The sequence below is a fragment of the Dipodomys merriami genome, unplaced genomic scaffold, assembly GCF_024711535.1.
Source record: "Dipodomys merriami isolate MVZ:Mamm:240054 unplaced genomic scaffold, mDipMer1.0.p SCAF_35, whole genome shotgun sequence".
NCBI classification, from domain to species: domain Eukaryota; kingdom Metazoa; phylum Chordata; class Mammalia; order Rodentia; family Heteromyidae; genus Dipodomys; species Dipodomys merriami.
This window is the reverse complement of record NW_027205048.1, coordinates 7,991,183-8,004,754: the sequence shown is the minus strand read 5'-3', so window position 1 is coordinate 8,004,754 and position 13,572 is coordinate 7,991,183. Positions and strand designations below refer to the sequence as shown.

Genomic DNA, 13,572 nt, shown 5'->3' with positions numbered 1-13,572 from the left:
CTGCACAGAATGAGGACTAAATCAATAAAAGCCTCTTAAGGACCACATTTCTAGGTGACCCAAACTAACTGGGACCTTAGAATTTACTAGGAAAATACCTAAGTGTGTAGATGGAAAGAAAAAAAGAAAGGTTTAACTATGAAGACCAGTCGATTCCAAGTCTGATCACCAACAGGGCTGGGAGCTGGGTAAAAATACGGATTTTGAGGGTGATCACATTTGGCCACCAATGGCCACACATACAACTTTCACAAAAAGAAAAATAATAACCTGCATTACACGGACAGAAGAGCCTACAATGAAATAAAATCCCGTTAATTCTACTGGACATCAAATGCCTGAAAGCAAGAAAACATGTTTAAATGTGTGCATACCACCCATCCAGAATTCACATATCTGACTAAGGATCAGTCTTTTTCTCCTCACTTTCTGGAACACAGCTATGTTACTCTAGAATTTCTGCCCAACTAGTGGCTCTTTCTCTCTTTGCCATAGCTCCTGGCTACTGTCTTTTATATGCCCAGTACCTGCAAAGCACTGCCATCATTATTCACGCAGCTTTTGTTTATCTTTCCCAAAGAAACAATTGAGCTGTAGCAGAAGAGCAATGGCTTTAGGGCTGTGGTGAAGGTAAAAGCCACTGCAGGTGGAGTGGCTTAATGGGGTATTAATTGGGAAGCAGGTGAAGGCAAATAGGTAGCACAGCAGGTATGTAAATAGGCTCGTGGGAGGAAAGGCATTGAATTTTATGCTCTTTAACTAAAAATAAAGACCTGATATTTAGCTTATCTTTGCTGAAATCCACACTGTGAGGGCCCTGACAACCAGGACATCATCAGTGATTCATTATTATCTCAGCATCATCCCAGCTCCTTAATAGGATCTTCAGCCTCTTCACTCTTCCTTGTTTCAGCGGATTCTTTAGTTTTAGAAGGCAGATTAAAAAAAAATTCTCTATGTATAGGAGGCCAGAACATTTATTGGAAGTTGTATAGAATCCTTAGGTTTCGGCCAGTTTGAGGACCATAACAGGTATGCCACAAACTATGGATAAGGAGCCTAGCAAACCACACACAGACACACAGACACACAGACACAGACACACACACACACACACACACACAGACACACACACACAGACACACACACACACACACACACACACACACACACACACGTTCTCTTCTACCTAGAGAAGCCAGTTGTTCTAGGACTGTCTTCAGGCAATACCTTTTTTAAGAGAGCCTCTTCAGGTGATTGTTTTCAAAAGTGATTTATTGATCATTAAAAAAAATCTTTTTACGTATTCAGCCATTCTTTTCTTTATTCCCCTCTTAAGTTTCCGCTGTGTTTTTTTCTGGTTTTGTTATCTTTACGTAGTGTACAAAGGAGTCGCCACTCGACAAGGCAGTTTATGGTTGGTGTAGGATGCGTCCTTTCCAGCTTTCTCACCCATCCCTCCCAACTCACTCTTGTCCTCACTTTTCTTAATTTTGTAAGATATACATTGAAGTTTTGACTGCATTCTCCCCTGCCTTCTCTTCATTCGTCATCCCTTCTTTTCTATCCTTAGGCAGTGCCCAGCTTCGTCACTTGCATATTTAGCAATCCTATTGTTAAATGACACTTGGCTTTTTAGCCCCCATCCCCAGTGCTCAGACTCAGAGTTGCTCAAGGTATTTTAGAGAATATGCCTCACACATCTAGGAAAGAGTTCTGCAAAGGTGGGCTCTGGTGGCCCATACCTGCTGTAATCCTAGCTATTTAGGAGGCTGAGATCCGTTGATCAAGGTTTGAAGCTAGCTTGGCAGAAATATCCAGTAGACTCTTAGCTCCAGCTAAGCAGCAAGATGCCAGAAGTGGAGATATGGCTCAAGGGGTTGAGCTACCAGACTTGGGTAAAAAAGTCAAGAGAGCAAGCATCTGAGTCCACTACAAGAACACACATACAGAAGACTTCTGTGAGATGTTCAGAATGTTGCCAGCCTCCTGGAATGGGTCCACTGTCTCAGTATGGTCCATATGTAAACATTCTGAAACTTGAGTATGGAACTGGTAAGGCTCAGCAAATCACTGTGAACCAGAGATGGAAATAGTTGCTTAGAACTTGGAGAAAGATTATGAGTGTTAATGCTGAAGGCACATTGTTCTAAAGGATACATTTTATTTAGGGTAGCCTTAGAAAATTATTAAAATGAAGCACTCCATATCCCGTATTGCTCTCCCAATTAATCCTCTTTATCACAGTGTGTTGATGGAAAGTCAGAGTGGGCTTGGAGTCTTTGTGATTTGGCTGGCCTACATTTGTTGCCTCCCACCTCCACCACCTGAGAAGAAGTAGCACCTGCTTTGAAAATGTGTTTAGTCTTTTGCCACCGAAATGGCTCATATCAGTAGAGCTTACGCAGGCTAAATATTGGCGGAGCTACACTTGGTGCCCCATAAAATGAATCAGATTTATATTATCATGTGGATCTTTTCCTGTAGTTGAAGTGCTCATTAATTTTACTGCTAATGAGATGTTAGCAATTAAATACCTTTAATTAATAGAAATCAGACAAAAGCAAGGGCTTCTCTGTGTGTCTTCATAAAAATAGGGAAAATATTTGCAGATTTCATTCGTTGTGCAGTTCATCTGCAGAAGCATCACAAATCTTAGCTACTTTTCTGGCCCAGAGAAAGCTATTAAAAGATTTCAGTGTTAGGAAGCAAAAAAGGGGGTGGGGACATGGTGGCTGCTATAAAAATTACCCGAGATTGGAAAAAAATATTCATAACTGAAAGCCAGTCCTACACGTAATAGCAAATTTCATGGTTGAAGATACAACAGGATTGAGTACAATTAATAGTTCTGTAGCCGTCGTTGAGTTCTAGGGTAGGCCTCAAGCACATAATTAGATTATTAAAAATGGCCTGTCTTAGGCACACTATTACTAAATTGAAATCCAATTATGCTTTTATGATTTGGCTGAAAAATATTTAGCCGTTTTGCTCGAGTCCTCCTAGATCATTTCCTCTTTGCATCAGCCTGTGCACATGTCACAATACATTTTCCCAAACAAATCTGACCTCAATTATCTCCGAATCAATCTTACATTAGATAAAATATATTTTAATGAGTGTTTCATGTCTAATATCATAATTGTGCCTCTCCGTACTTGAAGAATTAAAAGATAGCAATCGAAATCTTTGCAGAAAATCTTTTGCATGGGAGACATGCATATTTTACAAATAACTAAGTGGCATCACTTTAATACTTGGAAAGGCATTATGCGCAAATACGTGCCTGAGTGGGTGCTGTAGGACGCACTCCTTGTAGTGCTCTGTAATTGGCGCTGGAACTGTAATAAAGCAGTTGTTTGCAAAGAGATGGGCTCAGAAATTTCATGCACTCCTGCAGTGTGGATTTAAATGCTAAGTTAAATATTTATGAGCCCGAGATTTTTATAATTGATCATTGTATGATTTATACACTGTAATTATAATTAGGTTGAAAGAGATCTTAAAAAGCCAGTTTCCTGGTAGCCAAGGCCATTAAATAAGGCTAAGCTGCCAAAACAAAAATTAGGTGGGAACTCAGCCACCAAGTTCTAAGTGCCTGTCCCCATAGCCCACTCAGGTTGAGGTGCCACATCTTACCTAGCAGGTTACCTGGCACTTTGGTGACTGCCTCCCCTTGATCATTTTTCCTTGCCTTTGTTTCAAACCCAGTTCAACATAAACAAATGGAGAACTTCAGTGATCCAATGTACAACACAAAGAAAAGGTGGAGGAGGTGGGAAAGGTTAATTAAAAATGTAATGATCCCATTTGCTGAGACAGCACTATTAATCATTGTGCACCAGCAACCATGTGACTTGCCCACCACTCATAGGAGATACGTAATTTTTTAAGGTATGGAAAGGGGTAGAGACTACAGGCTGGCTGGTGACAGTATGTTTATTAAGTGAATGGAAATCTACTACATGCGACTACCCCCTTGACCTGTGGTTTATGTTGGAAACTATCTTCACCAGACAGAAGAATTATTTCTAAATTCATAGATATTTGCAGTAATTCTGTGGCTGTCAGCCTCAGGGAAAACTTGGGTATGGCTTCAGGCTTAATGTGATTCTGTGAGGTATGAAAAAACAAAAACCACCCAGGACTGGGAGGAAATTCATCACTGTGTAATACAATAGGTCTGAAACAGTGGGTAAGTGACAGCTAGGGCTCCAAACAGCCAACACGTGTGTTTTCAATGTGATTTTTAGCACCCCATCTGGAAAAGGCTAAGCGCTTGAAGGATCTATTACAAGGGTCACAACCTGTATGATCAGATTTGCCATCTGATCCACGTGGCTATCAGATTGGACTGTCAACATGAGCTACCAGAAAAGCTTGTCTACCCCTGGGAAGATCTTGGTGCCTTTTGCCCACCTCCCCCTCTTTTTTTTTCTATTCACTAGGATAACACATTAGAGGGAGACTATTGGAAGAAGAGCAGTAGCTATATCAACATGGTAATTAATCAAGTCCAAAAGGAAGAGAGAACAAGTTGTGAATTCAATTCTGCAGCCCTAAAAGGAAAAGCAGAAAGGGACCCAGAAATTTGCAAACTTTTATAAACAACATTCTCTTCAACTGTCTTGAGAACTTGCTGCTTCATTCATCACCTGGCATGTAGATTTTTAATACTATTTACTGCTTAATCCCACCTCCTACTCTAGAGAAGAGGATTTCTACTTTGTTTTCATCTCTGTTTCATCCTGAATCCTGTTTTCATCTCTGTTTCATCCTGAATCCCTTCAGTGGGTTAGCTGGCACTGGCCTTGGCCAATAATGGTGGCATTTTCTGAGTGTAAATAATGAGAGATTGCCAGCCGCAGTGATAGCCTCTTTGATTTGGACACTGTGAGGATTGTATTAGGGCTGAAGGAAGTCCCTTGCTTCAGAGGATTTTAGAATACGAAAGCTTCTCTCAGCACATAATTCACCCCTGACATCTGCATATCTCATCTTGTGTTGCACAGACCTTTTGCTGTGCTTGCAGGTTAGGGTTGAAATCACTGGTCCCTGTATTCACTGAGCAGCAAACAGCTGAGAGACCAACGCCTTCTAGGGAACAGGACCTCTGGCTGGAATTTTATTCTGTCCCTAGTCATTGTTTTTGTTTGTATTTTGCTTTGTTTTATATGTTTTAGCAAGGATTTATTTTCCTTAATGTTTTGGTTCTGATACTGGGGCTTGAACTCAGGGCCTGGGGCACTGTCCCTGAGCTCTTTTTTTGCTCAGGGTTAGTGCTCTATCACTTGAGCCACAGCTCCAGTTCTAGCTTTTTTGGTGTGATCAATTGGAGATGTTTTATGGATTTTTCCTGCCCAGGCTGGCTTCAAACTCTGATCTTCAAATCTCGGCCTCCTGAGAAGCTAGGATCATAGGCATGAACCACTAATGCCTGGCAAGGATGTATTTTAATATAACAAGGTTAAAGTAGGAAGAAATAGAAAAAGAGAGCAAAACGTTTCCTGCCTCCTTCCCCATGCCACAAATGGACATTAAAGAGGCCCCCGCCATTGTTTTATCAGCTACATGAATTGTAATCAGAAAAGACAAATTATATGGTAACATCAAACCAAAGAATTTTAAGGGTTGAAAGCACCTTCACATCTGATCTCCGAATGGGAAATTGAGTCCCACAAGAGATAAATCTGACTTAAACAAAGACTTTCAGATGATTGGACCCAAATTCCTGACTCCTGATCTATTAGCGCTCTCTGGAAACACTTGACCCTTTAGCTCGAAGGTGTGGGATGTGGTCCTCCAGTTTTGGTGAATGTGATCACTCTCATGCCCGTGCCCAAGAACTCAAGGAAGACGCAATGCCAGCTGGCTAGAGAGGGCTGCTGGGATGGTAAGGGAAGTAATCTGTAACCTGCAAAGTAATGACAATGACATGGCTGTGTCGAACTTTGGAAGGAAAAGCTGGTTAAATGGCATTCTCCATAATACTGCGTGAGCTCGTGCTGGAGAGGAACATTATCCAAACACAGCCCACTCCCATATGCACCGCTCCCCCCGGAGGATTTCTAGTAAACAGCCTTCATTCTGAGAACATTTCCATTCAGACAGCGTCCCAGACACTCTACCAAGTTAGAGAATGAATAACAGCAGATGGAGGCAGAGATTAGAGGTGGAGAGGAGGGGAGGGGGGAACCACATTTAATGCTGAGCTCGAAAATGAGCGGTGGAGAGGACTTGGGCGCTGAAAGTTATGTTTAAGCTGTTCTGAAGCCTTCCCCAGCAAGCAGCAAGACCCTGTGCCCAGATCATAAAACACAGGCACGCTCCTCTTCTCACCCCTCAGTGTGCAAGCTGGCTGGGGGAGAGCTGGGTGTGACTGTGTGCGAGTAAATCCAGCCATCCTCCCTCTCCTCCCTCCTCTGCCCTCCAGCCATCGAAGCAGCATTTTTGTGCAGTAGGGGATCCATTTCATAGGTATCGGGGATCAATCTTCTTACCAGGCAGACACTCCACTCTCATTTATGTGCCCTGTGATTTAAGTGTTTATGTTAAATGTCTTTGCAGCAGGATATGTGGCACTAGGGCCCAGGGGAGAGTTAGAAGTGGGTTTATGAGCAACTAGGTAGGGTGGTGAAAGGGAGAGAAAAGCTGAGAGTTATTTTCCATATGCTGTACAAAACTGTCCAGGTGAGACCTATTTTAAAAGAGTAACAATAAGGTATACATGAGTTTATTTTCTTCCAATATTTTACTAGGAACATTTACAGACATCTAGGAGAATGAAAACATTTTCTAGTTAACACATCCCCAGCAGCTAGATTCTACCATTAACATTTGATGTGTCCAGTCCATGTATCCATATTTCTTAGTTTTTAAACTGGAAACATAATCACACCTCCTTTAAATGTTTCAGCATTTAAGTGTTTGATACTTGCCTCTGTGTGTGCATGTGTGTGTGTATGTGTGTGTGTGCACGTGTGTGTGTGTGTGTGTGTGTGTGTGTGTGTGTGTGTGTGTGTGTGTGTGTGTGTGTCTTGGCACTGTCCCTGAGCTCTTCTTTTTTCCTTTTTCAACCCTCAAGGCTAGAGCTCTACCACTGGAGCTACAACTCCGTTTTTTGTTTTTGGTGGTTAATTGGAGATAAGAGTCTCATGAACTTTCCTGCCTGGGCAGGCTTTGAGCTGCAATCTTTAGATATCAGCCTCTTGGGTAGCTAGCTAGGATTACAGGCATGAGCCACCAAGTACTCGGCAAATTTTGGCTTTAATTTTAAAACAAAAAATGTGATGTATGTGACAGATCTTATATTAAATTTTATACTTAATGTGATGCATCTTGTATTAATTTTATATTTAATGTGAAGTAGGGGTAACACTTTTTCTGTTTTGTTTTTCACTGATGACAAATTAACCTAGTACCATTTGTGGCAAAGACTTTTTCTCTTTCCTTGGATTTCTTTGGTGCTATTGTCAAAAATCAAATGGTTCTACCTATTTGCTGTGTTTCTATATCTTGTTATGTCACACTTATGATAACTATAACTTCATGAGTAAATCTTGAAGTCTTATTTGTGAAATTCTTATAAGTTTATTATTCTTGGTCAAATTGCTTTGCCTGGTCTATGTCCTTTACATTTCCATATAAATGTAAAAATCTGTATGCTAATCCCAAAACATCAGGATTTACAGATAATTAATGTGCTAATAATGTTGGGTTTTCTGATCCATGAACATTGTATATATTCCCATTTTTTAGGTCTCTAATTTTTATCAGCAGTGCTTTTAAATGCTCACTCCAGAGATCTTACATATGTTGTGTTAAAATTCATTTCTAAGTGCTTTATATGTTTATTATTTGGTATTGTTACAAATAAAATTACATTTCGAATTGTTATATTTTGCAGCTAGCATATAAAAGTGAAGAATATGTTAATTAGCTTGGTTTAATCATTTCACAAGGTCAAGTATATACCAGAACAACACTTTGTACTCTATAAATATATGCAATTATTATTTTGCTTAGTGAAAAATAGGCTTGTAAACTCAAAAGAGTACAAGTGAGTATTGCATATTAACTTTGCATCCTTCAACAGCTAAATTCACTTATTCATTCTAGTGGTTGCTTGGCAATTGCTTTTGAATATTCCAAGTCATCTGCCAATAGAGATGTCTTATTTTCCAGTTTCTATATCTCTTAGTTCTTTTTGCTTCTTTATCTCAAAGGATAAGACCCCTTATCCAGTATTGAGTCTAAGAGGTTCTTGATGTTAGAGGAAATGGTATTTTACAATGAGATGTGATTTTTAGCTTTAGGTCTTTATAGCTTCCCTTAGTCAGATTGTGGAGATTCTTTTCTATTCTTAGTTTGCTGATCTGAGCACTTATTTTATTTTTCTGTGCCAGCCTTAAGGCTTGAACTTAAGGCCTGGCTACTATCCCTGAACATTTTTACTACCACTTGAGCTCTTTTGGTGCTTATTTGGAGAGAAAAGTCTCATGGACTCTCCTGTGGAGGCTGGCCTTGAACTCCAATCATCAGATCTCAGCCTGAGTAGCTAGGATTACAGGTGTGAGCCACTGGTACCTGGTATACCGAGCACTTTTTATGATGAATGTTGAAATTTATTGACTGCTTTTTCTTTGTTGACAAATAATTCTATGGGTTTTTTCTGCACTCTGTTTATGTGGTGAATTACATTGATTTTTAGAGTATTAAATGAATCTTGGATTCTTGTCATAAGCCCCAGTTGGTCTCAAAACATTATCCTCTTATACATTGCTAAATACCATTCACTAAGATTTGGGGGAGAATTTTGCACCTGTATTTGTAAAGAGGATTATTCTATTGCTTTCTTTTTTGTGTTTTTGTTGGGTTCTTCTATTTGGGGTCATGCTGGTCTTATATCAAGTTGGAAGGATCACGAAAATGTTTTATATGAATGAGATTCAGATAGAAAGGGGGAGTCAGTTGTTGATCTGCGAGTTGGGAGTGAGTGCACTGGGTTTGTCCCACTAAATGTGCCAGGCAGTATGTTCTGGAATCTGTCAAAGGCCCTGAAATAATGGAACAAAGATAGTGCTCTGGTGAGGCTTATATATCGATGAAAACAGAATCAGCAGAAAGTGAAGCTAAATCATACCCTCTGCTAAATGAAGTTAACTTAGAGCAATTGGTTTAGACATAAAAGGGTTTGGTGGGTCTATTTCATACACAGCTTTTCCTTTAAAATATTGCTTTTCTTTTTGTGATAACATCAAGAAGAAAAACTTAATTAATAGATTGTATACTTTAAACAACTTTAAAAAGGTAACAACATTATGATAACAGAAAGGTACACTCACTCAAACTGAGACCCAGGAGAGAAAAGAAGAAAGCTACACTCTAGGCCAATGTTTTAAGGCTTGCAATTTATTATTAACTACTTTCAGAGGAAGTAGCTGTCCTATGTTAACTTGTTATTTTTATTATGTTATTTAAAACGTATGAACACAAAAGCTTCATTTTTCTACAAAAGTAACACATACAAATTCAACAATAAGCAAATGAAAGTCTGAAACTCAAACTAATAATATTAGTTTGAAGTCAAGGATGATTTGTTCTGTAAAAGTACTTTGACGCTAACCGTATTGGTGTAGCCCTCTCCTCTCTTGCCAGTTTTCTAGCCTCTGGTAATTTTTCAACTGTCCTTGTCAACTGAGGTTGCATGTAAAAGAGTCCTTGAATCCACAGAGGGGCTTTAGGCCTGAGTAGACCTTGCTGGGCTGTCTGATTCTGCAGCTGTGTTTGCTCCACAATGGTCTGCTGCCCCTCTGCCTCTTTGACCCTCTCTGGAGGGCCACTGAACACCTACTTGCCATCTTCAGTGAGCCACCTTTGTGGATGACTCTAGAAGGTTTCCATTCACATCACTCTCTCTGCAAGAAAACCTCTCTCTATAGGTCTAGAGCTTAATTCTTTGTCCATTCACTTGTAACTTTGCCATTTTGTTGTGGTCCTGACCAGCAAATCGAGCCACCCAGTAGACTCCAGCTCCTCCATGCTCTTCTCTAGACTGGACTTCCCAAGAGCAGTCCCATGGTGGTGGGGCGCTGGTTTTCAGGCAGTGTAGGCACAGAAGGTTTGAGCAGAAGACAGCATATGCTTTAGCCCCTTAAAATTCGATCCCCAAATTCTAACTAAATTTCCCTTATTGGAAACTTCAATACTCAAAGAGCTGACATTTTGTATGTGGTGTGTTAAGTGGTAATTGAGGTGTGCAAATTTTTTATTTGATGTATTCTGATTTTCTTCCAATGGCCTGTGAGCAGAAACTTAAATACAGCTTCGTTGTAGTTGCTTCTTCCTGTTTAGAGAGGCTGGCATAATATTTTGTCTTCTGGGCTCAAATAACCATGTAATTACTCTGTAATCATATAGTAATTAGTATGTACTATATGCATTTATTACATAATTATATTCCTGGAGGATTGCATGGCAATTATACTTTCATTCAGCATATCATTTTATATACTGTATCATGAACAAGTATATAATTTGTTGCTGTTTTCTTTGATCCTAATTTCAGTTTACTGGGCAGGAGCTGGGGCTGTTCTCCTGTCGCCTTGTTTGCTTGTAGCTGGGCAGGTGCCTGAGTCCCTCTGTCCTCACTCCATGGCTCCTACTTAGACACTGAAGCAGTACCCGGGGGCTTGTGTGCTGTAGCAGATTCCTAGCATCTCCCGCTCTTAACACACTCCCTCCTTGCCATGAATCATTCAAGTATTAGCTTCAAGATGCCTTGGAGTTCTAGAGCTGCCAGCGTGGCCCAGTGGATGCTCAGCTCTCAGTGAACGCAGAGCAGGTGTGGAGCCAGCGCCATGTTCACCCCTGTCTTTCTCTGCTTTGCAGTGGAGCATATTCCCAAAGGGAACAACTGCCTGGATGCGGCCAAGGCCTGCAACCTGGATGACACCTGCAAGAAGTACAGATCTGCATACATCACCCCCTGCACCACCAGCATGTCCAACGAAGTCTGCAACCGCCGCAAATGTCACAAGGCCCTGCGGCAGTTCTTTGACAAGGTCCCGGCTAAGCACAGCTATGGAATGCTCTTCTGCTCCTGCCGGGACATAGCCTGCACCGAGCGGCGACGCCAGACCATCGTGCCCGTGTGCTCCTATGAAGAGCGGGAGAAGCCCAACTGCTTGAATTTGCAGGACTCCTGCAAGACAAATTACATCTGCAGGTAAGCACGCCGGCAAGGCCATGATTAATGACGCTCAGCCCTGGTGGCGGCTGAAGCTGCCAGGCTCCAGCTCCCTGGGTGTCTCCCAGGCCAGAGGCAGTCCAGGGCCATTTCTCTGAATGCATTAGGAGATCTGACTTCCACCTCTCCAACATGGCTCTTATTTGTGGTTTGTTGGTTGGTTGGCATTACTCAATTTAAAGTTGTGACCCACCACTTGAGCCTTTTATTTAAAGTAAGTGTTTCATTTTTAGATAAGTCTTAACACTTTCTGTCCTGGACACTATTCCTGGAGACAAGGCCATGCTAACTTCTTTATTTTTTGAAGGGGGCGGGAGGTCCTGGGCTAGCTTCATATCAAAATCTTATCTCCACCTCCCATGTAGCTGGGATTACAGGGATGCATTGCCATACCTGCTTTAAAATGCATACTTCTCAGGTCATGGAGCCACCTGGGTGAAGAGAACCGCAGGCATGAGCCCATTCTTCAAGACCTAAGTGGCTTCCAGGGGTCAAGCAACTCAAGAGAAGAGTTAGAGCCAGAGACATGGAGTCTCTCAAATGTTCAGCGGTAGAAAACTGGAAATAAGGAGCCAATGGGAGTGAGGGCCGTCTAGCCTTGGGGAGGGAAACATTGAAAACAGCCAGGTCTGTTCCATTTTGTGGCTAGAGAGAGCACACCTTCCAGCTCAGCCCCTCTTCCAATCCACAGACCCCATCAGAGGCTGAGTATTACTGAAAACATACACTTATTTTTCCTTATTGGCCATTTATTGTTATATTTCAATGTGTGAAGAAGTCTGTGGACACATTCTTCATGTGGAATAAAAGAACGTAGGGTTGGGTGAGTGAGAAGTCCCCTTCAGCTCAGCACACAGGGGACCAGTGTTGTGTGGATCATTTGATGCATGCCCTTCCAGAACTTTGGGGTTGAGTTCAGTTGTTGATCAAAGCAAGTAGATTTTGATAAAAGATACCGAGCCTTTGCAGACAGGCTGTATTGGTGCCTTGTTCAGAAAAGCAGGCCCAATCCGGGGCTGGAGATTCAGGCAAGGCATCACATTCGCTAACACCTATTCCTCAGGGCAGGATCCAAGAGGCTTCCATGCCAGCCCTGACTTAATCCTGTATGCTCAATAATTGTTAGGCAGGTGAGCAAGTAGATGAGAGTGTAACTAGGCACTTGTTTTCTTATACGATCCTCATTGTTAAAACGCAAAGAACATGTGGGCACTGGTGGCTCATGCTTGTAATCCTGACTACTCAGAAGACTGAGTTCTGAGGATCATGGTTCAAAGCCAGTCTGGGCAGCAAAGTCTATGAGACTCCTTTATCACCAATTAAGTACCCCCAAAAAACCTGGAAGTAGAGCTATGGCTCAAGTGGTAGAACACCAGCCTTGAGCGAAAAGCTAAGGAACACCTCCCAGGTCTTGAATTCAAAACCCCATATTGGCACAAACAGAAAAAGAAAAGACAGCAATATATATATATATATATATATATATATATATATATATATAACATATAGTATGTATATACATACACAAACATATATATATATATATATATATATGTTAAGGAATCTGGTTTTATAAGTTTCTGTTCAGTTTGCTTTATTCTGGTATAATGAGGTTCTGTTCTTTAAACCAGTTCTAATAGTAACCAAAGAAATGTGAAATCCTCATTATCTGTACAACCCTCATTTGAGTGTGATGTTCCTTCATCTGGTTTAAGAAGCTTGAGGCAGTGCATCTGCTATATAAAGGGGCTCAGGTGGCCAAGCATCACATGGACAATTTGCATAGTAGGAGTCAGGTGTTCCTCAAGTGCAACTCCTCCAAATCCTCTTCCCTCGTCTTGTTTTTGTCCAAGCCCTGGTGCTTGAACTCAAAGCTTGGGTCTATCCCTGAGCTCCTTTTTGTGCAAAGCTAGTGCTCTACCACTGAGCCATAGCACCACTTCAGGCCTTTACTGAGTAGTTTATTATAAATAAAAGCCTCACAGATTTTCCTGCTCTGGCTGGTTTTGAACCATGATCCTTGGATCTCAGCCTCCAGAGTAGCTAGGATTACGTGGGTGAGTCACCATGCCCAGCTTCTTCCTTACTCTCTTAGACACTAGTCCATTCTGCTGTAGTGACTGCAGAGCATAGATGGGTGTTTGGAAGTAATCATGGTATGAGGCAGGACCTCAGCAGGCCTGAAATCCAGGAAACCAGTCAGCCAGGAAGTCTTAAGGCGCTCCCACCACAGGTGAAACCAATAAAGAGCAAAGGGAGAGAAATTGGGAGCCTGGCTCAAGATGCACACATGGGAAGAAGCAGGGATTCTGAAAATCCTAGGA

General features: G+C 41.5%; 1 protein-coding gene across 4 annotated transcripts in view; it reads left to right on the top strand.

Annotated features, from left to right (window-relative positions):
* Positions 1-13,572, top strand: part of Gfra1 (GDNF family receptor alpha 1) — a 205,478-nt gene that overhangs the window by 124,288 nt on the left and 67,618 nt on the right. For all 4 annotated transcript variants that reach the window (XM_069988096.1, XM_069988094.1, XM_069988093.1 and 1 more), the window contains one exon: positions 10,891-11,227. In XM_069988096.1, coding sequence (XP_069844197.1) covers positions 10,891-11,227 — 337 coding nt within the window. The remainder of the gene's footprint in view (positions 1-10,890; positions 11,228-13,572) is intronic.